Source organism: Leopardus geoffroyi, chromosome D1 (assembly GCF_018350155.1).
Source record: "Leopardus geoffroyi isolate Oge1 chromosome D1, O.geoffroyi_Oge1_pat1.0, whole genome shotgun sequence".
Taxonomy (NCBI): Eukaryota; Metazoa; Chordata; class Mammalia; order Carnivora; family Felidae; genus Leopardus; species Leopardus geoffroyi.
Window position 1 is genome coordinate 22290871 of NC_059329.1, and position 27636 is coordinate 22318506.

General features: G+C 51.4%; 1 protein-coding gene across 10 annotated transcripts in view; it reads left to right on the forward strand.

The window, feature by feature from the left end:
• Positions 1–27636, forward strand: part of PKNOX2 (PBX/knotted 1 homeobox 2) — a 318715-nt gene that overhangs the window by 231965 nt on the left and 59114 nt on the right. For 7 of the 10 annotated variants that reach the window (XM_045483350.1, XM_045483348.1, XM_045483352.1 and 4 more), the window contains 2 exons: positions 7537–7645; positions 23124–23263. In XM_045483350.1, the coding sequence (XP_045339306.1) occupies positions 7559–7645; positions 23124–23263 (227 nt within the window). In that variant the 5' untranslated portion in view covers positions 7537–7558. Of the gene's footprint in view, positions 1–7173; positions 7297–7536; positions 7646–13115; positions 13228–23123; positions 23264–27636 lie in introns of those variants that run through there. The other 3 variants (XM_045483353.1, XM_045483354.1, XM_045483355.1) reach the window with 3 other exon arrangements.

The following is a 27636-nucleotide window of genomic DNA, read 5'->3' on the forward strand; positions in this document are numbered from 1 at the left end:
GCTGTTTCAGTTTGTAAAATATATCAGCAGCTTTTTGAAGCCGGGAAAGGTGTGACAGCCCAGGCAGGGAGGAGAGGGGGTTCTGTCACTTTCTGGCCCTGGCGTGGGGAAGCAGGAGGCAGGCAGGAAAGAGGGCTGGAGCAGAGCATGAGCATGAGCTGCTATCCTAACTCTGACCCTGGTCCATGTGTTTGAAGACAAATTGAAAAACAGCTAAACTGGGGGAGTCGAGGGACAAAGCAGCAGCCCTGATGTGCCCAGAGTCTGGGCCCTGATGTGCTCAGAACCTCATGTGTCAGAGAGGCATGGCAGGAAGCAGTAGGTCAAGATGGGGGCTTGTGTCTGGGAAAGCTGGTCAGGGGGTGATGTGGGTCTTTGATTGCCAGCAGCCCCACTCACACCCAGGGCGGAGTCGAATCCTCTGCCTTCCATGACCACTGAGCGTCCCATCACTAAACTGAGTGCACAGAGGGATCCAGTGTGGATTAAAACAAAAACAAAAACAAAAACAAAACAAAACCTCTCCTCCTAGAATGGGGTCCCTAGGCTTGGGTCAGTGAGTGCACAAATGATCTGCTGACCCAGCCACACACACGGAAGACATACTGCTATTCAGGATAAAGACCAAGCCACAAAATGGCTTCAGGAGCGGGGAGTGGAGAGGAGTGGAGGCCCTTGGAAGGAGGACCACAGCCGTCTGGAAAAGACTATACTCCTGGTATAGGGGAGCAGAAGGGTCCCTGCCTTCTCTGATTTCACAGAAGGCTCTTACCCCTTCCAAAGACCATTTGCCCCATGTGGCAGTTAAGGGCTGAAGGAGGAGAGAAAAGTGGGGAGAGAGAGACATTTTCACATCTCCCAGGGAGTCAGAAGCCAGCAGTCCTAGTTAAAGCTCACTCTGGCTTCTGCTCTGTCTCCACTCTGTTCCCTGGAGACCAGCATCATAATAATAGGGCATGACCTGGTACCACCACCCAAGTGGGCTTCCCAGAAAGGTAGCAAATGATAATTAGTTCAAAGAGCTCTGGTGGCTGAGGGGTCTGAGTTGCCTGCTGTCTTGCTGAAGTCACTAGAGAATTCTTTCCTATCGAGGGTCCCAGGAACCAAGCAGGAACCAGAGGGGCACCAGGGAAGTGGCCTTGCTGGCTAGGGCATTCTGCAATGACTTGGGCTCCATGCCAGGTGCAGTATCCCTGGGGACCTGGGTCATGGTGGGGTGGTGGCTCATTCTGGAGCTTCAGCCAGCCATCCTTCAGGACAGTAGTGAGCAGGGGTCTGATCCTGAGTGCAAAGCCTGCTTGATTCCCCTCCTGCCTGTCTGGCCTTCAGTAACAGAGACACAACTACTTTCCAGTCTCCCACACCCCACTCTGGACCTGCTCTGCTCTTAGCACACTGGAGGACTTCCATTTGCCCCCAGCACCCACGGTCAGAAAGACGGGGGCAAAACAACGTCCACCAGGCCACGGCATTCCTGTCGCCTGAATCCTCCGGCCCCTGTGCTACCACCCAGTTCCTACAGCACCTGGTCCAGCATTTGGTGGGCTCCTGGGGGGCTGGCCCCTTCCCCTTCATTCCTCAAAGGCCCGTCACTTCTCCCTCGCTTGCAAACAGTGACCTTCTCAACCAGACCTTCTCAGATTTTTCAGCTTCACAGCCCACAGGTACATCCTCCCTCCCACCTCTGTCTTCTCCACCATTCCTGCACTGGTCCCGCCCTGTCACTGCCCACCGCTGACTCCATAAACCAGGCACAGTGACCATCGTGCTTCAGATTTCTAGCCCTTCCAGGGTTTTGTAAAGAAATCTGGGGTGTGTGTGTGTGTGTGTGTGTGTGTGTGTGTGTGTGTGTGTGCGCGCGCGCGCCCCTGCATTTCTTTAGATAAATCCACAGAGTCACATGAAATCAGTGACAGGTTGACACCGTTATTTCAAGATTCATCGCTCTGAGTTGCCAGCACAGGAGACCTAGCCAACTCCTTCCCACCAACAACACTTTTTTTCCAAGCATAATTTATAGCAGTGGGGTGAATTTGTTTCCAAAAGATGAATATCACACTATCAGCAACAGCTGCCTCTCATTTTTATTTGTTTTTAAATTTGACTCAAAGTCCAATTCTCTATACACATCCGAAGCTGTAAATCCTAAGGCGACTGATTACATGATTTAGTAAACAGGTTATATTATATAATGCAATTAAAGTGGGGCTCCGAGGTGCCACCTACAGGCGGCTCCTGGGAAGGGAGCTGGGCCAGAGACTATCATTTTGGAGGCGGCTCTAGGCTGAAGGAAAATAAACGGGATTGCGCCAGGGTTGAGGCGGCTGCTCCTGAGGGAGAAGTTGCAGCCAGCCAGGTTACTAATGCAGCCTTTTGGTCCCTCCTGCTGAGTTCACTCTGTTATTTCAGCCTCCTGCAAATCTGTCTAGACGTCAGAACCCAGGCCTAGGCAGCCGCTCAGAGGGGCCCGCTTGGGGTGACGGAGGAGAAGGGGGGGATTGGGAACCACCTGGGGGCTTCTGGGCAGGGGGTGCTGAGGAGAGTTCCTGGCTCTCTGGCCTCAGGGTTCTCCTCCCTCCCTCTCAAATGGGAAGTGAGGTAGAGAAGGCTCCAGCTTGGCTAGCCTTTGGAATGAAACTACAACCCAACTATTTCCATCCCCTCAACAAAGCTTGTGTTGAGGGCTAATGATGGGAAAGATTTTCAGACTATTCTGGTGAAATCCCCCAGTTTGCAGTCCGAGAGGGGAAAGAGGCTTGTACTAGCCACAGATAAGTGGCAGAGCTAGATAAGGAATCCAGACCTGTTGACCCTAAGCACAGGCAGGGTCATGGGCAAATTCATGGGAATTTGCAAAAGAAGAAATTGAGGCCCAGGCAGGGGGCAGGACTTCCACAGCCTCTTCGTGTAGCAAGGCAAGGAAAATAATGAAAATACTGCTGGTGTGTGTCAGAGGACAGAGGAGAAGAGCTTCCAGGGGCCCCTCAGCAGTGTGTCTTAGGAAGGAAGGGAGGGAAGAAGGGAAGGAAGGGAGGGAGGGAGGGGGAGAGAGGGAGGGAAAACCCAGGGTCCATGCTCCCTCCCATCACCCCTCTGCCCTAAACTACAACACTCTTCAGATGAATCAGATCCTGGGGCCTCAAGGATTCTAGCTTCTCCAAAGAACTTTTGTAAGACTGGGCCGCGAATAACTGGGGAGAGGAGCGGGGACTTTCTTCCCTGGACACTAAGAGAGAAACTGGACCAGACGGGGGTGGGGGCAGAGATGGATGAAATAAACAGGACTATCAGAGTCCAGAGGGTAGAAATACATCCACACCATGTCCTGTGCCAAGCATCCACCCAGTCTCCCGTCTGGGGCAATGAGGTGCGACAGTGAGGAGCCGGAGGGAAGCTGGTCCTGTCCCCCCTCCTACCGGATACACTGTAGTCTCAGCTAGGGTCAGAGGGCAAGCACAAATGCTGTTGGGCCAGCTGGCCAGAGAGTTCCCAATTAGACTTTGTTTCTCATCCTTAAGGCCCTGAGCCCCCAACCCCTGCACCCTAGCCCAATTACTGCTGGGCAGCATTAACCCCTTGGTGCCCCAGGCCGTTAATGGAATGTTAATTGGTCTAATGGGTTTCATGTCAACAAGTCCTAATGAGCTCCTTCCTAACGAGCTTGCTATTTTTTTTCTAAGCCTGTTTGTCAACACACTGGAGTTTGGGCTGCAGACCCAGGGCCTCACCTTGCAGGGCAGGGGGGAGGCAAGAGTTGAGGAGACAGAGAGAGTGGATGCTCTAGGGCTGCCCATTCCTACTTCCTAAAGGGGTATCTTTTTGTGCCCCCTCAGCCACCCACAACCCATGCAACATGGCCTTCCTCAGCTCCTGAGCTCTGTAAAATGGCAGTGTTAGCTCCTTTTGATAATATCAGTGACACAAATTATTTCTTCTTGGATATCATTGTGGGGTTGAATGTTGCATCAGGGTTCTCCCCCCACCCCCCCCATTGGCTGTCATATAATAAAGGTTTTCAGCACTAAGAACAATCTTGACATGAGCCTCTCTTCGATGGCATATTTCTCTGTGGTAAATCAGTGCTCGGTGTCCTCCATTTTGCAATCTTGGCTGTGCTCCCTCGAGTGCCCTGGTGTCTGGTAACAGAGTGCTGAGGCCTCTGGACAGGGCGGAGCAGCCTCTCCGGCCCACTGACAAATGCTAGAACCCTTTCCAAATCCCCAAAGAAAGTTCAAAAAGGGCCGGGCACCCAGCTATTGCTTAAGGAGCAGCCCGCACCCAGCTGTGGAGTCTCACTGGGTCCAGTTTCAGAACAAGAGAAGTCAGATTCCCATGTTCCTTTCCAGGGTGGTTCCAAATGGCCCCGCAGCCCCCCAAACCAGCGGGGTTTCCCAAGGACCAATGCGGGGAGGGGGGAGTGCATATGCGTGTGGAGTGGTGTGAAGAAAAGAGCAAGCTTCCCGAGATGGGCGTGGGGTCTCCCCCAGTGTCTTGTTACCAGAGGCTTCTGTGCCTGAGTGAGCACAGAACCAACGAAACTTAAGCCCCTGATGAAAAGGCCTCCTGTTCTCTGGCAGGAGAAGCCCCCAGAGGGCAATGGGTTAGTGGCCTAGTGGCCTGTGGTGACCCCAGAGAGGGGGAGGGGAGGGGCAAAGGCCATCTGGGTCCTCAGAAAATTGTTCTTGTGTCCTCTGGTGAGGCAGGTCTGGCCCCTGCTCACAGCCTGACAGACTCCAGACTGAAAAATCTCCCCTCAGCCTTGGCAGCCGTGGTTGTTTCTGGGTGCAGACCGCTTTTCACCATCTCTCCTTGCAAATATTTCTAGGGACAGCAACTCTAAAGTGCCCCCACCTCCCATTCATTGGACAGTGAACAAAAGAATGCAGATTAAAGACTCTATTTAGCCCCAATCCTCCTCATTGAGCGTCCTCTGCTTTGCCTTTAACTGACTTTCTCATCCGTGGAATTAGGTTACCCCAAGACCCAAACCTGAGGTTAAAGGGAACTAGTTGCCCCTAAGAGGGGAGAAAACCGCCTAGAGGGAGCTCCCACCCCAGACTCTGCCCCCAGGCTCCCTCTTCTGGGGGCTGCTGGCACTACAGCCCCACAGTGGTTCGCTTTTCCGGGGGCCAAGGATTGGCACTCTTTGGAAGAGGTCCTTGAGGCAGGTCCTGAGGCCCCAACCAAAGTTTCCTCATCTGCCAGAGTTCCAGGAAAGGCTGAGCCTAACACACCCCTGAAATATCCCTATTTCCTTTTGTCCCTCTAGGTCCAAAAGAGAGATTCCACACCCATTTCAATATCTCAAAAGTCTTAATTCTGGACATTTCTTCTGACATCACAAGGAGTCTCTATCCTCTTTTTTCCTCGGGAGCCCTTTTCACTCTGCTCTTGCCTTCCTTGGATGTTTATTGCCGCCCAAAGACCCAGCCATGAAAACAGGCATTGGTTCTCCCAGTCCTGAAGTGATGGGCTCCTTAGGGCTCATTTCTGAGACTCTTTGAAAATAAAGAATGATCTGGGTGCCGTGTGTGTGTGTGTGTGTGTGTGTGTGTGTGAGAGAGAGAGAGAGAGAGAGAGAGAGAGAGAGAGAGGGAGAGGGAGAGAGAGAGAGAGAGAGATGGGGAGACCCTGAGTGTTTTTATTGCACAGATATCCCAGTGGCCCGTCATCTGAAGTAAGGCCAGGGTAGGTGAGGTGTGGGTAGCAGTGAGGCCACGTGGAATCCCCTGCAGTCACAGAAAAAGTCCGCTCTTCCTACACTGTCTCCTCTGGAACCTCCATTTCATTTTCCTCTTGCCCGCTGGACCATCACCTCCCCGACTGATAACACTCCTCGGAGAGATCTTGCCTCCTGTCATTTATTCAACCACACCTCCTGGCTCAGTCCTTTGCATGTAGTTGACACTTGATAAATAGTCCTTGAATGAGCACCTAAATTTCCAGTGCATTGCGCACTTAAGGTCAAAGCATGCCTGGTGCTTCAGAGACTCAGTTCAGGCCAGGCTTTCTATTTTCTCCTCTTCCTGAAAAATAACCAAAACAACACCCACACATTTTCTCTCTCTCTCCCTCTCTCTCTCCCCCTCTCTCTCTCACACACACACACACACACCCCACAGGGTCCTGGAGACCAGCGCCCTTCCCTTAGGCAACTCCAAAACACCCTCAAGTTCCCACAGAATTCAGGTATCAGAAGACCTCTAGGACAGGTGTGGGAGGGCATCCGTGGGAAGAGGGTGGGGCCCCTGAGGGCCCTCTAGGAGAGGGGAGGAAGGGTCTGAGTCTGTGTCACAAATGTTTCTAGCTCATTAGCACCCTCTAGCCCGGGAGACGGACAGGTCCCTTGCCCCACAGAGGTTCTTAGGAGTTTCCAGGCCCCACGGTGGACAGGCCTGCATCAGGCAAGTAGCCGCTGCTTTCCAGCGCTAAATATTTCAGGGCATCTACTGTAGCTAAACAGCTTTCCGGGCATTCTGTTTCCTTGGGTGGTATTTCCAGGCTGTCTCCACTTACAGCACTACATTCTAGTTCAAGAAGTAACCTTGAGGTCCAGCAGGGGCAGCTCACTTACTGGTGATGGGAAGGGGGTAGTACAGTGGAGGACACAGGGAACAGGAAACCTGGAGATTTTGGTCCAATCCCTGCTTCACTGCACACACACACACACACCCCGCCCCCACCCCCACCCCCCCCCACCCCATTATTCCTCTTGGCCTCTGTCTCCTCCTCTATAAGGAGGGCACGGACTTGGCTCTGACTGCTCTTCTGGCCCCCGATGCCTGTGACGCTATACTGAACCAAGGCTAAGGAGTCTTACTTAATAGAATGTTGCAGAGACATCCATATGTCCATAGTCACAAGCACACACCTAGAAAATTTCGGCAAGTGACGGGGCGCTCACCCGGGATCTCAGATGTTCCCCTGCCTCTTTCCCTTCCCTGCAGAGCTCCAACGGGTCACCCCCTGCTGCTGGCTCCACCCTCCAGTCAGAGGAGCCGACCTGCGCCCCACCTCTCTCTTCGGCCGCTAGGGGGCGTGGCGAGCACACCTGGGAGGGGTTAGTCCGTGCTCGCAGACCCTGGGGCGGGGAGGTGGGGTGGAAGTGGAAGGGCGTGAGGCCTCCTGCCCCTGGGAGCGCAGGTGGCTGCTCCAGAAGCCTGGGGAAGGCCGTGCCCTGTGGGATACCCGAATGGCCGCCAGTGCCCTGTGCTGCCACCGGCCAAGCCCAACCCCTTCCCCCACCTCTGCCAGGACCCAGCTGATGCTGAACAAAGCATGGTTGCAGTTGCACAGGTTGTTTCACGTGCGATTTGAATATCGTTTCTTTCAAGTCAAAATAGCCCAGCAAGCCCCTCCCCACCCAGGCCTCTCCCCCTAGTTCTCATTTGTTCCCCTAAAGGGCCTCCAGTCTTTGCTGTATATCCCGTCAGTCCAGGTGGCCCAGCCTGAGGAAATGTCGAGCCGGCTGGTCCCCAGGGCTCCCTGCGCTCAGCTCAGCGTATTAACGGTGCGGCCCCCTTTCTCCTGCCACAGATCCTCGATGTGAATCAATCCCATGATGCAACATGCCTCCCCAGCCCCCGCTCTGACGATGATGGCCACGCAGAATGTCCCTCCCCCACCCTACCAGGACAGCCCGCAGGTGAGTGTCGACTGACCAGATGACGGGGAAGGGGGTGCGGTGGCCTTCCCCCGGGCGGGAAAGAGCTAGGCCTCCCTCAGCTGTATCCTGGCCACTCCGGGTTCTTTCCCCCGCCCCACTCTGGAGAGCCGGCAAACACACACCCCTGGAGGTCATGTCATTGCATCTGACAAAACCAGGTTCAGATCCGACTTGAGTAGCTCTATCACCAGCATCTGGGACCCTTGTCTGGGGCACCCAGTCATGGTCTTGCCCCCACCCCCCACCCTGCTCCCCACTCAGAGCAGATATCAGACAAATGCATGGAACCCCTCCCTCAGATCCAGATGTCAGTGAATCGCTTCTGCGTTTGAGTATCTGGGGAAACTTCTTAGAGGTTCCTTTGCACCAGATCCCCCCTTAACTGGTCACTGGAGCCCTTATCACTGGAGCCCTTCTCTGCCTGCCCATTCCAGGAATCGCCCTTCTGTTCAAGATTCTGTCTGCTTCTTTCTAGAAAAAGACCCGGGCTGTATCTCTACACTCTCCAGCCATTTCCTCCTGGTTCCCAGTTTCCATCCCCCAGCTCAGACACAGCAGCCCCCAAGTTCTTCTGAGACTCCATCCTGGTTGCATCTCTTGAGAAGGCGGCATCTTTGTGCTGTCTTCCTGTTGTGTCCTCTCCTCCTTCTAGAGGACTGGCCCAGCTTTTGTGAGTTGGGCTCCCCCAGTCCTTTAGACTGACACGTCAGATCCGTGCTTCCCCTGTGCGCACCTTTCTCCACACATGGTTTTCTGGAGACTCTGAGTTAGTTACGTGCTGGGCTGTCAACAGACGCCTCCATTCTCTGACCTTTACCTTCACTTTCTCCTATTTTCTCTACCTTGGTCCCTCAAGTCAGTATTAGTTCATTTGGTGTTTATTGAGTATCTGTAATATGAAATGTGGCCAGCTAGAACATTCATTCATTCATTCAACGAACAGGCAGTGAGAGCCTACTGTGTGCCAGGCAGTCCTTCTCATGCTTGACCCAGCAGCTGGTCTTTGCTCTGTCTGATGTCCCTTGCTCCTTAGCATTTCACACACGGCCGTTTTGAGGGGCCACGTGGAAGATCTGTGCAGTGTGAAAAGGATATTAAGGTGCAGATGCAGGGGGGCAGGCTTTTGCTCACATTAGGTCCTATGACCCTGACACCCCCAGCCTAGTGTGAGCATATAATGGCTGCTCAATCCATCCCTGTAGCCCCCTCTTGCCCCAGGAAATCACCACATTACAGAATATCCAGCGTGTGGACCGCCACGGACTCCTCTCCCCCTTGAAAATCCAAAAGCACTCGTCATTCCCTGACCTTTGAGCACACGTCCTATTGTCCCCATCCCTGTTCTAACATGTCAACGCCACGCTCCTTCCTGGGCTCTCCCCAGCCTAGCCTCATATGCAGCAAACCCTCTGCCCATGTCATTAGCTTTCCACGAATGACCGTAGGCTCGGACTTGGCATTTACATGGTCCTCTATTTGAAAACTTCCAGGTGTGTGACACTATGTCCAGCCTTCCCCTCCATAGTCAGAATGAAGTACGGGAGGCCTGGGCTGTAGGGACCCAGGCACCTAGGGGTCATAATGGGGGACGAGCCTCATTCTCCCTCAGTGGACACAGACCGCATCCTCTCGTCTGCTCAGGCAGTGTTGGGGATCCCTGGGGCACTGATAAAGGGGCAGGAACTTTGGCTCTGTTTCTTTTGTCGTTGGATACTGCTCTCCTAGCTCCACAGTAGAAATGGGGAGTGGACACGGGGTCACTTCCTGTATTTAGCCAGTGGTGGGTGCAGAGGACTACGTACACAAGGCTCAGGGACAGACGACGCAGGGCCAAGAGCTCAGAGAGCATTGAACTGGCATAGCTTGTGGCTGCTGCCTCCCTCCTGCCCACCCCACGCCTGCAGGGGCAGCTGGGAGAAGTTTGGGTTTGGTGCGGATTAGCCAGAGAGCAGCAGCAGGACCCATGTTGTCTAAGCATGCTGACCCAGGTGTCGTTAAGAACAGGAGCCTGATTTAACTCTCAGCGCACAGTCGAGAACTAATACATCCCAGCTGCTGGGGGAGGTGATAGATGTGGGGCTGCAGCTCCTAGGCACTCGCCCCCCCGGAAGCCACCATTGAGCAGCCTTTGGAGGGAGGAACAGAGGCTCCAGCTCCCCGTCTAGAGCCTCAGAGTAGAAGCCCTGTGTGCGGACTGTCCCAAGGCTCTCCTCTCTGAGGAGCCACCAGAACTTCACCATTGAATATATAGTTATAGCAAAGGAATACGTTGCCCTGAGGAAGCCACACATCTATTTGTAATCCCAAGCAAGGTCCAGGAAAGAAGTGTCTGACAGGAAGTGTCAGTCCATGGTAAAGTGACCAAGCCGAAGTCTGGGGTCCTTATGGCCTTAGCTAGTCCACTGGGGAGTGGGAGTAGTCAGGGCAGAGATGGAATGGATGGGATGGAGGAGGTGAATGAGACCCCCAGGACAAAGACCTCTGACTCACGGGGAAAGGCACTTCTCTCCAGAGAGAGCTAGACTTTCATGTCATTTGGCTTTGGGAGGTGGGGCGGGGGGTGGGGGTCCCTTCTCCACACTCTCTGGGGGCTTCTGGAAGTGACTCCCACATAGGAATGTCTTCAGTATGAGTCTTCTGCTGGGAACTTGCTCTGATCCTCCTACTGTCTTCCCTTTGTGCTGTCAAGAGGCTGAGCCCAGCTCCTCAGGGGACGCCCCGCTCCACTGCCCTCCTAAAGCTCATTATCCTAGAGAACCAACTGTTCTTTGACACTCAATGTCCTCAGGAAAGACAAGCCTAATAGGAACATGGGTCAGGCACACAGGGGAGTCACTTCCAAAATTGGGCTCTCTGGAAAGGGACTCCCCACTTCCTCCTATTCCTTTAGGTCTCATCCCATTACTTCTGGACCTGGTATGACTTGTTTCCTCAAGGCCTGGACAGATGAGCACATCTCTCTATCACCTCCTTGGAAACCCAGTTTCTTCTACAGGCAAAAATGGACAGTCTCTGATACGAAGTCCCCAAAATGAAAAAGGAAGCGAGAAGCAGAGCCCTTCCTCTGAGACCCACGCAATCGTTTTAATAATGTTCCCGTTGTGCTAAGGGCTAGCAATACTGAGCATAATCTATTCAAATGCACAGGAGAATCTCACTTTGGAAAATTAGGAATCTGCATTAAAAAATTCCCAAGCCCCGGACCTTCTTTATAATAAATTAGAATTTTTTTTTTCAAGGCAAGTTCTTAACTTGGCAATTTCATTTTTGAAGTTTGGGGAATAAAGTTATTAAAAATGAGGGAGGTTTTTTTTTTTTTCTTCCCATTTCAGGAGAGAACCATTAATGGTTATGGCCCCATGCTATCTGGGCACAAGCCAAGTGGTATGATGGCCAAGCAGCTTCTGGCCCCGTAGTTCTGTCTCAGTCCATCCTGGGGAAACTGTGATTACTTGTAAGGATGTCACTCTGTGTTTATTGTGCACTAAATGCAGACCATAAGTTTGAAAGATACAAAACCAACAACCCACTGAAACGCTTCCTGTGGCCTGCTTCCTCCTTCTGGTGGCTTCTGCTTAACTTCTGTTAGAGCCGCAGCGCCCTCTATTGTCTAGCTACAGTACTTCGATTCCAGCATCATGTCACTGAGTCCTTGATCCTCACTTTATGCCCTGAGAGGTAGGGGCAAGTCACTGGGGACTGTGGATTTCTACAATGATTGTTTAATGAAAACATTGTCTCCAGGGAGACGTGGCTATGAGCTAGGTGTGTGGTCCCCCTGTTCGGTACATGCTGTTAATTCCTACATCACTCTTTTTCCCTCTTCTGCATCTCTGCAACAGCCAGCCTGGCCATCTGTCACCTGGACTTTCCCAACCCCCTTCTCCCGCTGCCCCAACCCACTGCCACCCCACACCCCAGTCTTAATGGAACTCTAAAAGTTGTGTTCTCTACTCTTCTCCCGTCCCAGCAAGTCTCCCCCACCCCCTCCCAACCCCCAAATCTTCAAGGTAACACAATCACCTTCTCATTCCTTCTGGGCATATACGCTTCATTCACGTATTCTGTCTTCACCTCTGAACATCATTCAAGTTCTTCTACTTCCTGTAACACTCCACACGCAATGTCCACGCCAAGCAAAATTCTCCCTTCTGCAGTTCCATCGGCAAATTCAGGAAACCATTCGGATTTAACCGTGAAAGGAGTAGATTCCCCTCCCTCACCTTACCCACACACACCAACCCCTGCTATCAGCAACCTCCCCCCACTCTTCCTCAAACACAGACACATACCTGCCGTTCCACAAATATCTTTGCCCTTGGCTTATAGGCAAGACAAATATTTTATTTGGTCTATTTGTGTATGTATTCAATGTTTAGTATTCCTCTGTCTGCATGTCCCCGGCGTGTCGGGCTACATGAGCATTTGACCAGAAAGCAGACATCCTGGCAGGTCCCGGTCTGTCCCACTAGGCACAGCCCCCTGTGGATGTGGGCACTCAGTTACCACTTTAGGAACAAACTGGTACGTAGGTAGCATGACTTGATGATGGGTGATATTAAAAATGTTTTGGCCATTCACCCGGGATTAGTGACCAGAGGGAGGCAAGGCAGGCCAAGTCAGAACTCTTCGATCAGGACCAGTATGGGAAGCTCATTTCAGAAGGAAGTCAAGCATGTGCTTGGGACCCTTTGGCATAAGCTGCATTCCTCCATCCCCTTCCATCCTCCTGCCGTCCCTGGAGTGAGGAGACTGGTGCTCAGGCCCCAGAAGACTGTGCATGGAGATCTGGGGTCAGAAAGATGCTGTCTCACCTTTCCTTCAAGAGGAAGGCTAAGGCCAGGCCAGGCAACACCTGCCTCTCTGCCCCCCCCCCACCCCCCCAGGTACCTTCTTTCCCTCCCTCTCAGAGCACCGTTCCTACTGTTCCTACTCCGGGCAGAGCTAGGGGAGCTGACATCCTGGGGAAGCTGGATGGGCTTTGATCAGTCATTAGGATCCCCATGCTGGTTTCATTAGCTGGAGGCAGAGGGGGTGGCTGGGGCCCCTGGCTGTGAATGGCCCCCATCCAGGCCATGCAGCTGTGACGGGCAGCGCGAGTTCAGATGTTTTCACACTTTCCATTCCTCTCATCTCTTTAAGGGCTGGAGCCCCCTGCCTTGCAGGGCCCTCTGCTCAGCTGCCTGTGAAACACATTCACTTTGCAGCAATAGAGTTAATTCAGCAGCTTTGAAAGTCCCCCTAAGCCTTTTCTGTGGTTGTGATTGACGGCTCCCTCTGCCCCTGGGGGCAACACCCCAGGGACCATATGGGTGACCTGCCTTCCCTTGCTTTGACTCATCAAAATGGACTCTTCTCTTTCTTTTTTATTTTTTACTGGGTCTTTCTTCTCTTTGTGCACAGTGACCTCTCTCCCTGGCCTGCTTGGGCCACCCATGTTTTTAAACCGGACATGTCCCCAAACTCCAACTCACTCAAGACCTTCATTCCTCATTGTGGAAAAGGCAAAGCAGCCTACAGGTCTGACCAGGCGGGCCTTTGTGTCCCCGACTTAGGAGATGGTAAGCATGCAATAGGACTTCTAAGCTTGTGAAGAAATGCTCCACTGGTCTTGTGTAGGTTTTTTATTTGATGAACTTATACCTCAATTCTGACATTTACCAAAAGCACAGAGATTTGATTGTCTATCCTCTCACCTCCAAGCAGGAGATGAGTGCCCCAGACAGCTACAAAAATAGTTAATGGCCCAAGTACACAAAGCTTAAAATAAATCAGGGAACAGGTGATCAAAGTCCGCAGCGGACCTGAGGAGCACTTGAACTTACTTTGCCTCCCTTTCCTGTGTGATTTTCTAGGAGCTGGGGTGTCTACATTGCCTAGAGAGAGGGGGATGGGTGAGCAAGGCCCCAGGGGTGCTTACTGTCCCTGGAGTTTGTGGTCTGGAGAAGTGGGATGACTCCACGTGGCAGAAATTCAGGAATCCTAGGCCTTGGCCCAGCTGCACTGCTGGTGAATTACACACATTTAGGCCAGTCATTTCAGTAAGATTTCTTTCATCCACACATCCATTCAATAAATACTGAGAGCTTCCTGTGATCTTGCAGAACTTGTGCTAAATACTGGAGATACGAAATGAATAGTTCCTGCCCTAATGGAGCTTATAGTCCATTTTGGCCCTTGGCTTCGGCATCGGTAAAATGGGAATAACTGTGCCCTCCCTGCCTCACAGGATTGGTGAAAGTGTGGGCATGAAAAGCAGAGTGCTCTTTCCCGGCCTCTTTTCCTCCATGACCCTGACATTGATTTTTCACTCATTCTCTTCTGTACATCTTCAGTAGCCAAGATTGCATTGAACTTTAATTCCTTTTTATTAGGAATATGATAGGAATATCAAATATTTGTTTCTAGCTGTAAACACACCCCCTTGCGCACACACACACACACACACACACAGGCACATACCTAGCACACAGAGGCACACACACACTGAGATTCTGATATACCCACTAACTGTACTGGAAATCACTGGTTTGGGACTGTCATATAGGTGAGGGTTCTCCAGAGATGGATGGGAAGGGTGGGGAGCAGACAGTTGCCAGGAAAGTGCCCAAGTGCCCTTTCAGATTTAAGTTCACAGCCTTCCTCCTATTAGCCACATGTCAGTAACACCCCAGAAGTGCAGACAGGGCCAGTGAACATTTTACAAGACTCGTTTTATAAACCACTGCCTACAAACCCTTTTAAAACTAATGAATTAACTAAGACCCCTCCTTTTACACCACAGAGGCAATTTTTCTGTGGTTTGTTCTATTCAGTCGGCCCTGGGATCAGAATGTAGGTGACCTAGGCCTGCTGTTCCAGGAGCCCCTTCAAGTTAAATTGGTCTGGCCTGGGTCTGCTTTCAGATCGTCCCCCCCCCTTCTCCCCGCCTCCCCCAGTTCTGACTGGGTCAGGGGACGTTTAGAGGAGCCCTTGCCAACCCTGAACCTTTTAACACCTCCCTCGCACTCATTCTCTCGCTCAGTCTGTCATTCAGTCGTTTAACAAACACACTGGGAGCCTACTGGGAGCCAGTCGTGGTAATGGGAGCTAGGAAACCAGTCCACTCAGGAAGACAGACCATTAAGGGCCCCCAAGTGTTACAGGCGTTAAGGTTCAAAGCATACACAGATGAGCCGAGTGTCCAGGCTACCTAGGTCCGGGGGCTGTGGAGTATTGGAAAGGCTTCTGGGGAGACTTAATGCTCCAGCTGAGTCCTGAAAGAGGGGTAGGTTTACATATAGTTGGGAGGGAGGGAGGGAGGCCAGGGAAACGTGGACATTTCCTGCTGAGGCAGCTGGGAGAGCAAAGGCATGAGGATGTAAATCATCGGGCATGTTCAGGCAACCCTACATGGTAGGGTCTGATCAGGATACAGCGTAAGGGAAGGGGGCTGTACTGGAGACAAGACCAGGGTCAGCGAGCATGCCCGGGCCTGGAGTACCCTGTGGGCTGTGCCCTTCCCACAAAAACATCATTTTTTGGCCTTGCCCCCTGCTGCTTCCCACCTATTGGGGCCAAATCCGATGTTTACCAAATAGCTTCAAGCCCTGACCTCCTCCCAGGTCCTTGGACTCTCTCCTGGTTGTGAGGGAACCAGATCCTGCCCTGCCAGCTTGCCCGGGCACCGCAGAGAGTGCCAGCTCCCGGGCAAGCCCAGCCCAGCCCAGCCCTGCTGGCGCCCCAGCGGCCCCTAGTGGGCCAGGCGCGTGCAGCCCCCCGGCTCACCACAGCACAGTGCTTCTGTGGCCTGGAGGGGCAGGTACTGGGAATGGGCAACTCCCACCTTGCCCGGGTCAGGTGGAAGGCTCAGAAGAGGGGCTTTCCTCTTTGGAGGGGTGTTCCTGCTGAGTCACGCTGAGAAGGTGCAGGCCTAGGTTGTCCAGGGTTGGAACAAAGGACTCTGTGAGAGATTCCTGGGTGTCGGAGACACAAAGAGCACGTGGGGGGAAAGGGCATATGTAGGGTGACACGGGAAGCGTGGGTGCTGAGGTGTCCGGGGCAGGATATGGGCAGGGAGTGGAGTTTGGATTCAGAGAGAAGACTAGCAAAAAGGAATCATAAACATGCTTGGAAACCAAGGTCTACTGAGTGTCCACCATGTGCATTTCACCCTCACGTATGGCTTCCCTGTAGCCCTGGGAAATGAGACTATTAGCTCCATTTGTCCCTGATGGAGAAACCGAGGGTCAGAGAAACTGAGTCAGTCACCCAAGGTGACAGAGCTGATGAAGAGTGATGTCTCCTTCCACAACACCATGGCCCCCTCTCCCTGCGCCTGAACCCAAGCCTGCCCCACTCCCCTGGGTGCTTAGAAGAGAGCAGGTTCCTTCTACAGGGTCAGGACCCCCTCCCCCTCCAGGTAGCCCGTGGTACAGAAGCAACAGAGGCCAACTCTGAGGGTGGGCTGCAGATTGTGGATTATATTAATGATAACTACCATACGCTATTAAGTGCCAGCTGCTTTGCACACATTATCTCATTTAATTCTAACAACACTGCACCTTAGGTATTATTACTCTCATTTTATAGATGAGGGCCCTGGAACAGAAAGGTTGAGTAACTCGCCCAAGTCACACAGGCAGAGAGTCAAGTCCAAAGTAAATGCTCATGCCAGTACATCACACCGTGTCCCATGATCTCCAGCCCTGGGTGGGATGCCTGCTGCTCCCAAACAATATGCAGGCATGAACTGTGACTTCTCTTTTGTGGCCTGAGGCATTCAGTGTCAAGAAAGTAAACCTGCAGCTAAAAAGGTATAATTTGATGAGAAGCCTATCTACTCCACACCAGTCATGCCTGCATTCAATAGATATTTTGGATACTCTCGCTGTCAAACACTGAGGCTACAACTGTAAACCGAAAAGACATAGCCCATGCCCTGCAGGGTCCTACTGTCTAGTTGATGACAGAGGCAAATAAGCACAGGTGGCTAAATTGTGTGCTCGGGGCCTTGGGAACACAGGGCAGATGGGCCTGACTGTCGCCAGGGCTCAGCTAGCGTCCACTGAAGGAGGCAGCAAACCTCATGACAGTGGTGACTGGTGGGAGGTAGGAAGCGTCACCACCGGTTCACAGATGAGGAAACTGAGGCCCTGAAAGGTAAAGTTATATGTGCAAGGTTGGCCAGTGGTGGGTGGCAAAGGTGGGATTCAGTGCTACTTGATGCCAGTGTCTCCTGTGGGGTGCTGGAAGGACTCCGGTGTCATCCCTCGTCCTGAGTCCCCCTCCCCACCGCCCAGGAGCAAAAGAGAGAAGCCCTGAATGGAAGCTGGCAGCTGGCAGTGATGGAAGGCTTGTAGCCCGTGGGATCAGGCTTCTCCATCTCTAGGTCACTGTGACCTAGGTCACAGGTCCTTCCTCTGCAGCCTCCCAGGAACGTGAACTCAATAGCACTGAGCCACCTTCAATTCATGAACCACCCATACCTTCCTGCTTGGGCTCCACACAGAAGGACTGTTTCTGGGATGACCCATGACTAGTGTTTGGGGAATGACTTGTGTATGGGAGGCCTCTTGGGTGTTGTGGAGAAGCTGGACCACAATGGGGACAAGTAGCTGCATGGGAGACCCACCAGCATGGCTGAGAGGTGACACTTCAGCCCATTTTTGGCTCCCTTCCTTTCTGTCCCCTTTGTCACTTGATAGGGAAGCAGGGGGTTCTGCCCATTCTCCTCTTCAAAGAAAAAAAGCTCTTAGTTCTTGCCCTAACAGTTCGTGTAAACTGTGATTTCTAGCAATTTCTTCACCTCTGTGGGCTTGAATTTTCTCACGGAAAATGAGAATGACACTAACTTATTGCACAGGATGACGGTTGGACATGAAAGCCTATAGAGGTATTTTATTAGCTCATTAGAACATAAGTGCCACTCTCCTCCTACAGTTGGGAAAGGGTGGTGCTTAGCAGAAATGAAAGCATGGATGGGCGTTCCAGTGTCCGTAAGGGCAACGGGAGCAGGTAGGGGAGAGGAGCTTCTCAAGTCGTCAGCACCTCTCAAATCACACCATGGAGCATCTCCTACTCATTTTCATGGTCAGACTAGATGGTCAGAGAAGCTGACAGGTTTGCCTGCACATTTTGCCTTCCCTTATACGCAGTTTGCAAATGTCAACTCATCCCAGTCCATTTTAGGATGGGGGCGGGGCTCGTGAACTTTCATCTCAAGGTGTTTCAGACCAAGAATCTGGGCCCTTCCGCTCCAAGCTTAAGGCAAGGCCAGTTCTGGCTGAATGATGGAAAGAGGTCCAGTGGTTATTAGCTTTTATGGAAGGAAAGAGCATGGAGTGGTGGCCTCAGGGTCTTTGCCCCAAGAAAAGGACTCTAAGGTGAACCCTAGAGCCCTGTGTGGGCTCTCACAGCACCCCATCTCTTGCTGCCCCCCTTTTCTGGCCATTAGTCATTGCCCTGTTCTCTTGATTACTCCTCACAGCCTGTGTGGTATTATCCCTTTTTTTAAAAACATTTTTCTAAAGCTTATTTCTTTATTTTGAGAGAGACAGAGACAGTGAAAGTGAGGGAGGGGCAGAGAGAGGGAGAGAGAGAATTCCAAGCAGGCTCCACACTGTGAGTGCAGAGTGGGCTTGAACTCACAAAACTGTGAGATCATGATGTGAGCTGAAACCAAGAGTCAGGCCCTTGACTGAGGGAGCCACCCAGGCGTCCCTCCCTTGCTTTTTACATATAGGAAAACCAAGAGTCAAAGAGGTCAGGAAACTAGCCCCCCAACATGTAGCTAATCATTGACAGAGGAGCTTCAAACCCAGGCTCTCAGATTCCCTGCTCCTTCTACTCACTGAGACCTTTCTGATCTTCGAGAAAACTCTCAAGATATTGTTCAACTTTGCCTCTCCTTCTCTGTGCTCTGTTCTCCTTGTCGAAAGGGACTGTCCTTGTGTCTGGGCAATGCCATACCCACACCCTGTTTGCCACCAAGGCAGAAGTTCCAGAGTTCTCTGAAGCCTCCTTGTAGAAGGGTTCAGAGTCTGGAGTGGCCGGTCCTGGAACCAGCTGTAAACATGCCAAGTGGCCACGTGGAGTGTGTATAACTAGTTTTTTTACATGCCAGACAGAGGAGAACCGGACAAAGTTACTTGGAGAGAATGCCTGACACTAGGTGTCCTAGTAAATAGCTGACAGCCAGTTCGGGGAGGGGCCCTGATTTGTAGCATTTGCCAATTTCCATGGTGTAAATGCTCAACCAGGCCACTTTCGAGCCACTGATGTGATATCAACCAGCTTGCAAAAGTCCAGAAGATTTAACAGTTGGCTTTCACCAGCCAGAACCAGGGAGCTCCAGCATGTCATGTCACTTAATGACCCTGCCCTACCCCTGGTCCCTCCAGCCTCTCCCCTGCTCCTGCTCTGGGCGTGCTGCCCAGGAACCTCCCAGAACCTCCACGGTGGCACCCCCTCCTCCAGGCCCTGAGGCAGCTTCTGGGGGGGCTGCTCCTTTGGAGCTCCAGTTCTTGGGAAATGGAAGTCTCTGGATAGAAAAGGGGATCTATTTGGAGGTAAACACTCATTCTCCAAACCTAGAGAAATGCAGTTTGCTGACTTGGCCCCCAGGAGCTAAATAAATCTGAATTATTGTCCCACTCAGAGCAGATCTGTTCTCTTCTGTCCCCACCCCGCAACCCTCCCTGAGCCCCAGGAACTGCCTCTCAACTGGGGCCTCCTGGGATGCCAGCAAGTGACCACCTTTGATTTATTCTCATTCTCTGCTTCCCTCCGTAACCCAGCAGTCTTGCCTAGAAAGGGGAGGTGAGAAGAAAAGGAGTATCTCCCCTCATCCCTCTCTCTCTTAGCTCATCTTCACGGAGGTCCTCTGTGGATTCCTTCAAGGACACGAGGAAATGCACCCTTAGTGGGCAAGGCAGAGCCATACCAGCCTTCCCTACACTTCACCCCTAAACAAGCTCCATGGACATAGCTGTGCCTTGCTTTAGAAAAGAAGCTCATTTTGGAAATCGGGTGTTTAATGACAACAACCACCCCGCCATCTTGGGAGCCCTTCAGAGTTTCCCAAGCACTCCCACATTCTGTACACCATCTCGTCTGAGCCTCTCGTCAGCCCCATGCAGCCGGTGGTGATTGGTAGAGTTCCCCGATGTGTCTGAGCCTGTCAGGGTGGGGACTTCAGAGGCCACCCAGCTGGAGCCTCCAGTCCCCTCCACAGGGGACTAGCTGATCAGTCTCCACTTGGCCGCTGGCTGCCGCAGTAGAAACTCACGCCTCCTGGATGCAGCCCATTCCGGCCTCAAAATGCTCAGGGGCTTGGAAACGTATTACTTGGGTTGAGCCCAAATCTGTCTCTGTGTGATACAGATTGAATGCATTGCTTTGTCGTTTGACCCTTTGGGGGCACGCAGAGCAAAGCTGATGTAATCGAATCCCTTGTTCCGATATTCAAAGAGTGCTCTCGTGTCTCATCTCCCCTGTCCCTCAAATCTTCCTTACATATCCCAGATTCAAATATTCGTCCCACGACACAGTGCACAATGCCTCCACCAGCTTGATCTATCCTCTGAGTGCATTCTCCTCCACTGGTTTCAGCAGAGACGAATGAGACTAGAGGCTTTATGTGAGTCATGCTTCTGTTAATGCATCCTCAGATAGCGTCAGGTTAGGTTGCTTGTCTTGGTTTTTTTGACAGACACATTACACTTTGGATGTATGAGCCTTCTGTCAACTCAAACACTGCTGTTAAACCGTGTCTCTCCTGTTCTGCACTTATATTATTGATTTTTTTTTTTTTTTTTTTTTTTGGCTCAAGTGTTAGAAGTGTTACATTCCAACTTAGGAGATGCAAATTAATCTCATTAGACTTAGCCTGTGGCCAAAATCTGTAAAGATCTTTTGGATCTCAGTCTCATGTCACCTATAAATTTGCTGAGCATTTCTTCAGACACCCTCTAAATCACCGATAAAAATATTGAAGAAGAGGGCTAAGGAGAAAGCAGGTGGCACTATCCTAGAAGCCTTCCTCAAGCGGACATCTATCCTTTAAATGTCATCCTCTGGGTATAGCTTACTAATCCACACAGTTGTCCACCGGTCACAGCTCTCAGTGTCTTCCTCAAGGGTGTCATGGTGTCATGGGAGGTGCCTTGTTGAGGTCATTGACATGTCTGTATGTTTTCCTTACCTGCCAGCATAGTCATTATGTTAAATCCAGAAACTGAGTTCCATGAGAACAGGCACTCATCCTCAGGACCTCAGTGCCTACCTAGCACAGTGCCCAGTATGTTGCCAACAACTCAGGAAATATTTGAAGAAATGACTGCTTACATTAGTGGATGAAAGAAACTGGCCCAGATCAAAGTGAAGATTAGCAGTGTTTAGTTTTTCTGATTCCACCTTCTTTCTCTATTTTGAAAACTGGAACATTTGTTTCTACTTTCATCCTTATAGCACCTCTTTAATACTTATAGATCCTAGGGGTGCCTGGGTGGCTCAGTCAGTTAAGCATCTGACTTTGGCTCAGGTCATGATCCTGCGGTTCGTGGGTTCAAGCCCACATCTGAGCTGTCAGCACAGAGCCTGGAGCCTGCTTCGGATTCTGTGTCTCCCTCTCTCTGCCCCTCCCTGATTCATGCTCTGTTTGTCTCTCTCTCAAAAATAAATAAACATTAAAAAAAACCTCCTAATAATGCTATGTGAACTTAAAAAAAAAATACTTATGGATCCTAAAATGACATCAAATGGCTTACTGATGAGAAAATAAGAGTTCAGGAAAAACAACGGATTTGCCCAAGGCCAAAGGCTAATAATGGGAGACAGCAGGATTCAAGCCATCGTCTGCTGGCTTAAAGGTATCAGGATGCTATGTCTAGCCTCTGATGCTGAGTTTGGGTGAGTCCCCCCAGTTCAGCCAACAATGAGAAGGGTGTTTCTTCCTAACAAAAAATGATGGGGAACCAGTACAATAAAGCAGATATGTGTCTTTTAAGACATGAAAGATCTCATTCACCACCTGTCATTCATTAATTCATTGATTCAACAAATATTTATTGAGTATCTACCAGTGCCAGGCTATGCTGGGCCCTAGAAGTACAACTGCTAATCAAGCCCTCTTTGAGCTTAAGTTAGTTGGGAGTGGAAGAGAAAATCACTAAGCAAGTAGATATAGAGTATCTGATCATAGAAAGGCCTATGGAATGAAGCAGAGTATGGGCATAGGAAGGGACAGAGGGGTTCTATTTCACTCTGAAGACGTGACATCCAAGCAGAGATCTTAAGAAAATGAGACAGCAAAAGCAAATGTCTTGGGGATAGCAACAGCATTAGCAATGATGTGCCTGTGTTGACGGGAGAACTATACTTTTTCTTCCAAAAAGCAGGGACCTAGATCATATGATGAGTATTCCAGCTATAAAACATCTGATTCTTTTAAGATGTAGTCATTCATTCATTCATTCATTCATTCATTCATTCATTTTCTCAACAAAGGCTAAGCACATACTCTGTGTCAATTGGATGCTATGGATGAAGGTGTAAACAAGGCTTCAGTGGGGAAGTCAGACAAGTGTATCAGGCCCAACAACACTGGTGCTATGGACAGGCTGGCAGAAAAGAATAGTTGAGGCATGTCACCATTCATGACATTTTAGGGATCCATTTTACTAGAGAGAATATATTATAAAAGCATTAAACTCTGTAAGGGTGGTTATCAAAAAAATGTAAGCCATCTCATAGTTTCTTAAAATTTTATATAGAAAGCCCAACATATAACATTAAAAGGAGTCGCTCTGATTGGCACAAAATTTGGGGCCTGGGGATACCTTCAAAAACATTACATAGGACGAAAATCACGGCCCTAAATATTTGTTACGGCTGAGAACAAAAATCTGTCCAGTGTCCACTAAAACCTGCTTATCTCCAAACACCCAGGTAGACCAAATTTGGGGACCCATTCAATGATCAATCAAAGCCATTAAAACAGTTACTGCTGTCTTGGGTTAAACGGAGTAAACTTCCACCCAAATGAGAACTGATTCAGCTATTTTTTTTTTCCTGCTCTTCAAAGTCATGAAATCAACTTACTACTGCCCAGTCCAGCCCAAATGACTCATAGGCACAATTTAAAGGGTTCATCATTTTGGCTTTTTCTGCTTCTTGGCAGAGGTCACCACCCTAATTTGCATTAAGAAGAATCAGTCATCTCTTCTAAAGAGTGCCGGTGCACCACCTGGTTTTGTAGGCTCCTAAATTATTCTCTAAAATGTTCTCACCTAGGGAATGCTTCCTTCTCACTGTGGCACGCAAACAAATGGATGCTGGTTGCACACCCACCTTTCCCTTGCCCACCTCCTCTTGTTCACACACACGCCACAGGCCGGGGCGGGCCTCCCAATTCCAGCTGGGGAACTGGCTGTCCTGGCCATACTAACCTGTCCCCTCCCCTTTTTTCTCTCTGCAGATGACAGCAACTGCTCAGGCACCTTCTAAGACCCAGGCTGTCCACATCTCTGCACCCTCAGCTGCTGCCAGCACGCCTGTGCCCAGTGCCCCCATTGACCCCCAGGCCCAGCTGGAGGCTGACAAGCGAGCTGTGTACAGGTAGGAGACACTTCAGCTGTGTTGAAAGCCCCGACCCAGTCAGCCTCCGGCCCAGCTCAGCCCTGGGAGAGGAGAATGCAGGCCAGTGGGTGGGTGCATAAAGACAATGCCCAAAAGCTGCTCTCCTCACCGTCTTCTCTCTCAAATCCATCTGGACATCCCTCAGCTGGCCCATGTGGATTGACGCTAGCTTCCTGGGATTGTCTGGTGAGGGCCAAGAGGGCCCGGGCAGCATCTTCCTGGAGGATCCTTTTCTCATCCCAGCTGGGGATTGAGCCCTCTTGAGCATCAGAAACCCTCCGCTCAGCAAACTGCCACCTTGAGAGACTCTCCTCGCGTGTCCGCCATTGTGCCTTCACTCCAGCAAGCCCAGGGGACATCTGCTGGTCCCGTCTAGGACTTGGCATTACACAAACTTTAATATGCCTGAAAATCACTGGGAGAGCTTATTAAAACCTGTATTTCTGGGCTCCATGCTCAGAAATGCTGAATCAGTAGGTCAAGCTATAGGAAGAGGAATATGAATTTTTAAAAAGCATTCCAGGTAGATCTAATGCATCAGGTCCTGTTTTGATCCATGATTGTCTTTGTTTTGTAGCAAGAGGCGTGGTGTGTGGCTGCGTATGTTCTGGCACCCTCCTTCCAGAGGGGGAGTGTGCTGAGAGCCGGCAGCTGAGAGCAGGGCCAGGCCCTGAATGTTGCGGAGGCTGGGAGGGGCCCAGGGCCTGTCTGGTTTGTCCATGTGGTTGAGAAGATGCAGTCCTCTGAGAGTCGCCCTGGCAGGGATGTTAGTCATTGTCTTTCTGTGGGGCGCCCACACGGCTAGAAAAGACGCCCGAGTCAGCACTCAATATGGAGGTGACACCCTAGCACACGCTCACTTGTGTGAGCACATACATTCACGTGTACCAGCAAACGTGTCTTACCTGTGTCTGGACACACACTGCAGCAGGTGCCAGTATGGTCACATGGGGAACGATCCAGCCAAGATGAATGGGAAGAAGATTGATTCCTTCCTCACTCCTCCCCACGGTGACAATGCTTTTATGGTAATGGTGGTAATTATTGCTGTTATTATCATTACCACTGGCATTATTTTTAGTTACTCAGATGAGCCGAGTGCCTCTAATGCCAACACGGAGTCCAGAGCAGTGAGCCCTGATCCATAGGTCCCACCACGAGGGTCTTTCCCAGCCTTGCTGGAAGAATAAATCACCATGCCTGTGCCCCGCTCTGCCCAGTGCACTGGCCAGGCCCTGCTGCCTGCCGGGAAAGAACTCTGCTTTGGACCCCAAAGAACTCCCACATCTGGTCACGGTACCTGTCAGAGAGACTGGACACTCCTGTCCTCCTGTCTCTCCTTCCTTCACACTCTTGTATTGAACCCTTACTATTAATATATGGAGGCGCTGAGCTGGACTCCCAGCGAAAGAGGGTAAACTATCAAAGCAAATGCATCTCTGTTCCCCATCTCTCCAGGAACAGATAGATAGGCAGATGAGAAACCAACACAGTGTGGTCAGAGCTTTAACAGAGAAGGCTTTACCGAGGAGACAATATTTGAGCTTGGTCTTAAAGGCTGGTGAGAGAGTCCACCAGGAGAAATGGGCTGGAGTAGAGCCTTCCAGACAGAGCAGAGCCTCTGTGCTCCCAGAATGGCCAGTGGCCAGAGCATCTGGGTATGGGGAGATGAGGCTTCACAACCACCTGGAAATTAAACTGCAAGGTGGGCTTGTGCTTTTGTGGCGAACATGAGAAGGGAGAGTACCATGGTGTCTGAAAACCACCTGATGGTCTGATGGCTTGGGGGTTAGAGCCATCATACTCCATGTAGATCATTGCTACCCATAGTATGGCCCAGGGGCTAACAGCACTGTATCCCCTGGGAGTTCTTGAGAGACGCAGACTCTTGGTCCCACTCACACCATGTGATCTGTGTGAATCATCCTGGGCACCTTCACAGACAGGGGACCTGTGGTGAGCACAGATCATAGTCTAGAAAGACCCCTGGTTCGTGATACAACAGAAAGTTTCTGGACACCCAGGCTTGAGTCCCAGCTCCTTTTGTGTACTAATCTCTGTGAGCTTGAGTTTTATGACAGAAGCTAACCAGTAGGTTCAGTAAGATTGTTGAGACAGCTCATGTAAGCACCTGGTGCTGTGGCCCTTCCCAAGATCTCAGGCTCATTTCCCACCCAGGCCAACCTGCAGGAGATGTGGGTCACCTCTCCCATGGGAGCTGTTCATCATGATGTCACTTGAAACATAAAAGCCCAGACGGTCCTCCAACCAACGCTTCTTCCTGCTCACCTTCACACCTGAGCTTTACCTTCTCCCACCGGGCTGAGCCCTCAGCAGCCCTCAGCCTTTGCCCAAATTGTCTCTGCAGCTGTCTGACCGTGAAGAAGGAATCCCAGGTTGGTTGCCACCAATTGCCCAGACAAACATGGCCACCCGGCATCTCAGGACAACCAAGAGAGCTGACACCAGCACCTTCGCCCGGCTTTTCTCCGCAGTCCCTCCTGCCCAGGGGCCCGGGGTTTTCTCCCACAACCACACCTTTCCCATTAATACCAGCTGTTCTCTCTACAGCCATTGCAGGATGACCGGGGAGGGAGCTCAGCCTCCTGAAGGGTCGGGTAATTTTAATTAGATTTGCCTGCCTTGGGGCAGCCTGGCTGCTCCAAAGCACATCAGGGAGTCAGCATTTTATGTCAATAAATGTAACAAGACTTTTCAATTCAGATTAGTGCCCAGCGCCGACTTCTGGGAGACCCCACTGTGGCCCCTCCCAGAACCACAGATGAAGGAAGGGTGGAGGGAGCCCCTTTCTGACCAGGCCCCTGCAGGGTGGCAGGGGGACAGTGTGACAAAAAGGAGGGATGTGCCTGTGAGCCCTTGGAGCGTCCAATGCCCCTGAGGTTCTGTTTGTGTATAAGGACGTGTTAATGAAATGTATTGGTTCCTTCTGATGTGGAAAGTGTGTGTGTGTGTGTGTGTGTGTGTGTGTGTGTGTGCGCGCGCGCGCGCGTGCGTGTAGTGGGGGAGAGGGGAGGCAGTCTGTCTTTAATTGGATCATACCAGAGCATCATCTGGGCTAATCAGCAAGGCAACCAGGAGCTCCCGCTCAGATTAATGATTGCAGTCTAATCCGAGCAGATCCCATGATTGGATGCACATCGCGGGTAATTGTGTTTGTGGTCCAAGAGCAGTGCTGAGAGGGGGTCTGAGGAGGGGAGGCCCTGTGCAGTGAGGACCACCGCAGGTTTGGACCTAGCTCAGTTCTCCCCTTCCCTAGTCCCCCACCTCAGCCCTGGGACTTACCCCCAAGACGTTCAAACTTAGCTTGGACCGCCCCACTCCACCCCTCCATACGGATGGACAGTGTTAGGTGCTGTCCAGAACCTGGTGGTTAGATGGCCAGGCGTGCAGAGATAGGGCCAGGAGGGTGGGGTGAATCCAGCTTTCACTCTCCCTCCTCCCCTCCAGTCTCCTTCGTTCCCCTTTGAAGTGAGTGGGTTCCCATGGAAACCATGATGTCCTGGGGAGCAAGCAGAGTGGCAGAGAGCTAGGCCTGGCCAGGTGCGAGGTGGGGAGGAGGTCGGCTTTGCTGAGAAAGCTCTAAGGCTAAGGCATTGGTTCTCTCCCACAAGGCTGAAAAGCTCTCCAAGAACTGGGGAAGGGGCCCGCCCAGCGCAGAAGTTACCTGCTATTGATAGGAAATGCCAGGCTGCAGGCTTGAGCAGTGAGGAAGTGGCAGGGGCAGGGTGCTTTGCTTCTGCACTTAAAATGCTGGAGAATCGAGATGCCATGCAGGTGGAGAGGGTGGCTGACTGCTACCCACCCCCCCCCCCCACACACACCCCGTATTTCTCCTCTGTGGCATGGCTCACAATTAAATTGATTTCATCAACGGTATTTCTGTTTCCCCCACTAGATGGTTAACTCCATGAGGGCAGGGTCTATGTCTGTTTTATTCATCGACCTATCCCTGGCGCCCCATACCATACCTTAGAGTCAGCAGCTTGGACAGAGTGTGTACTAGAGCTTGTTGAATGGGTTGATTAACTCAGGCGAGGCAGCACCTCATAAATACACGACAGTTCTAGGCTGGTGTGCTGGCTATCGGGGGCGAGACGATACAGAGCCCTGGTTCGTAGCATTTGCTGAATTCCACTGTGTAAATGCTCCCACCAGGGCCCACTTCAAACTACCAACACGATACCACTGACCAGAGTTGCAAAGGGGGGCTCCCATCTGGCTCTTGCCTGCCTCAAGTACAACCCCCATACAGGTAGGCAAGTTACAGGCCCACAGTCTCTGATTTGAAACAGGTCGATACATCTTATAACCAATTCTTTGGAATGGTTTTA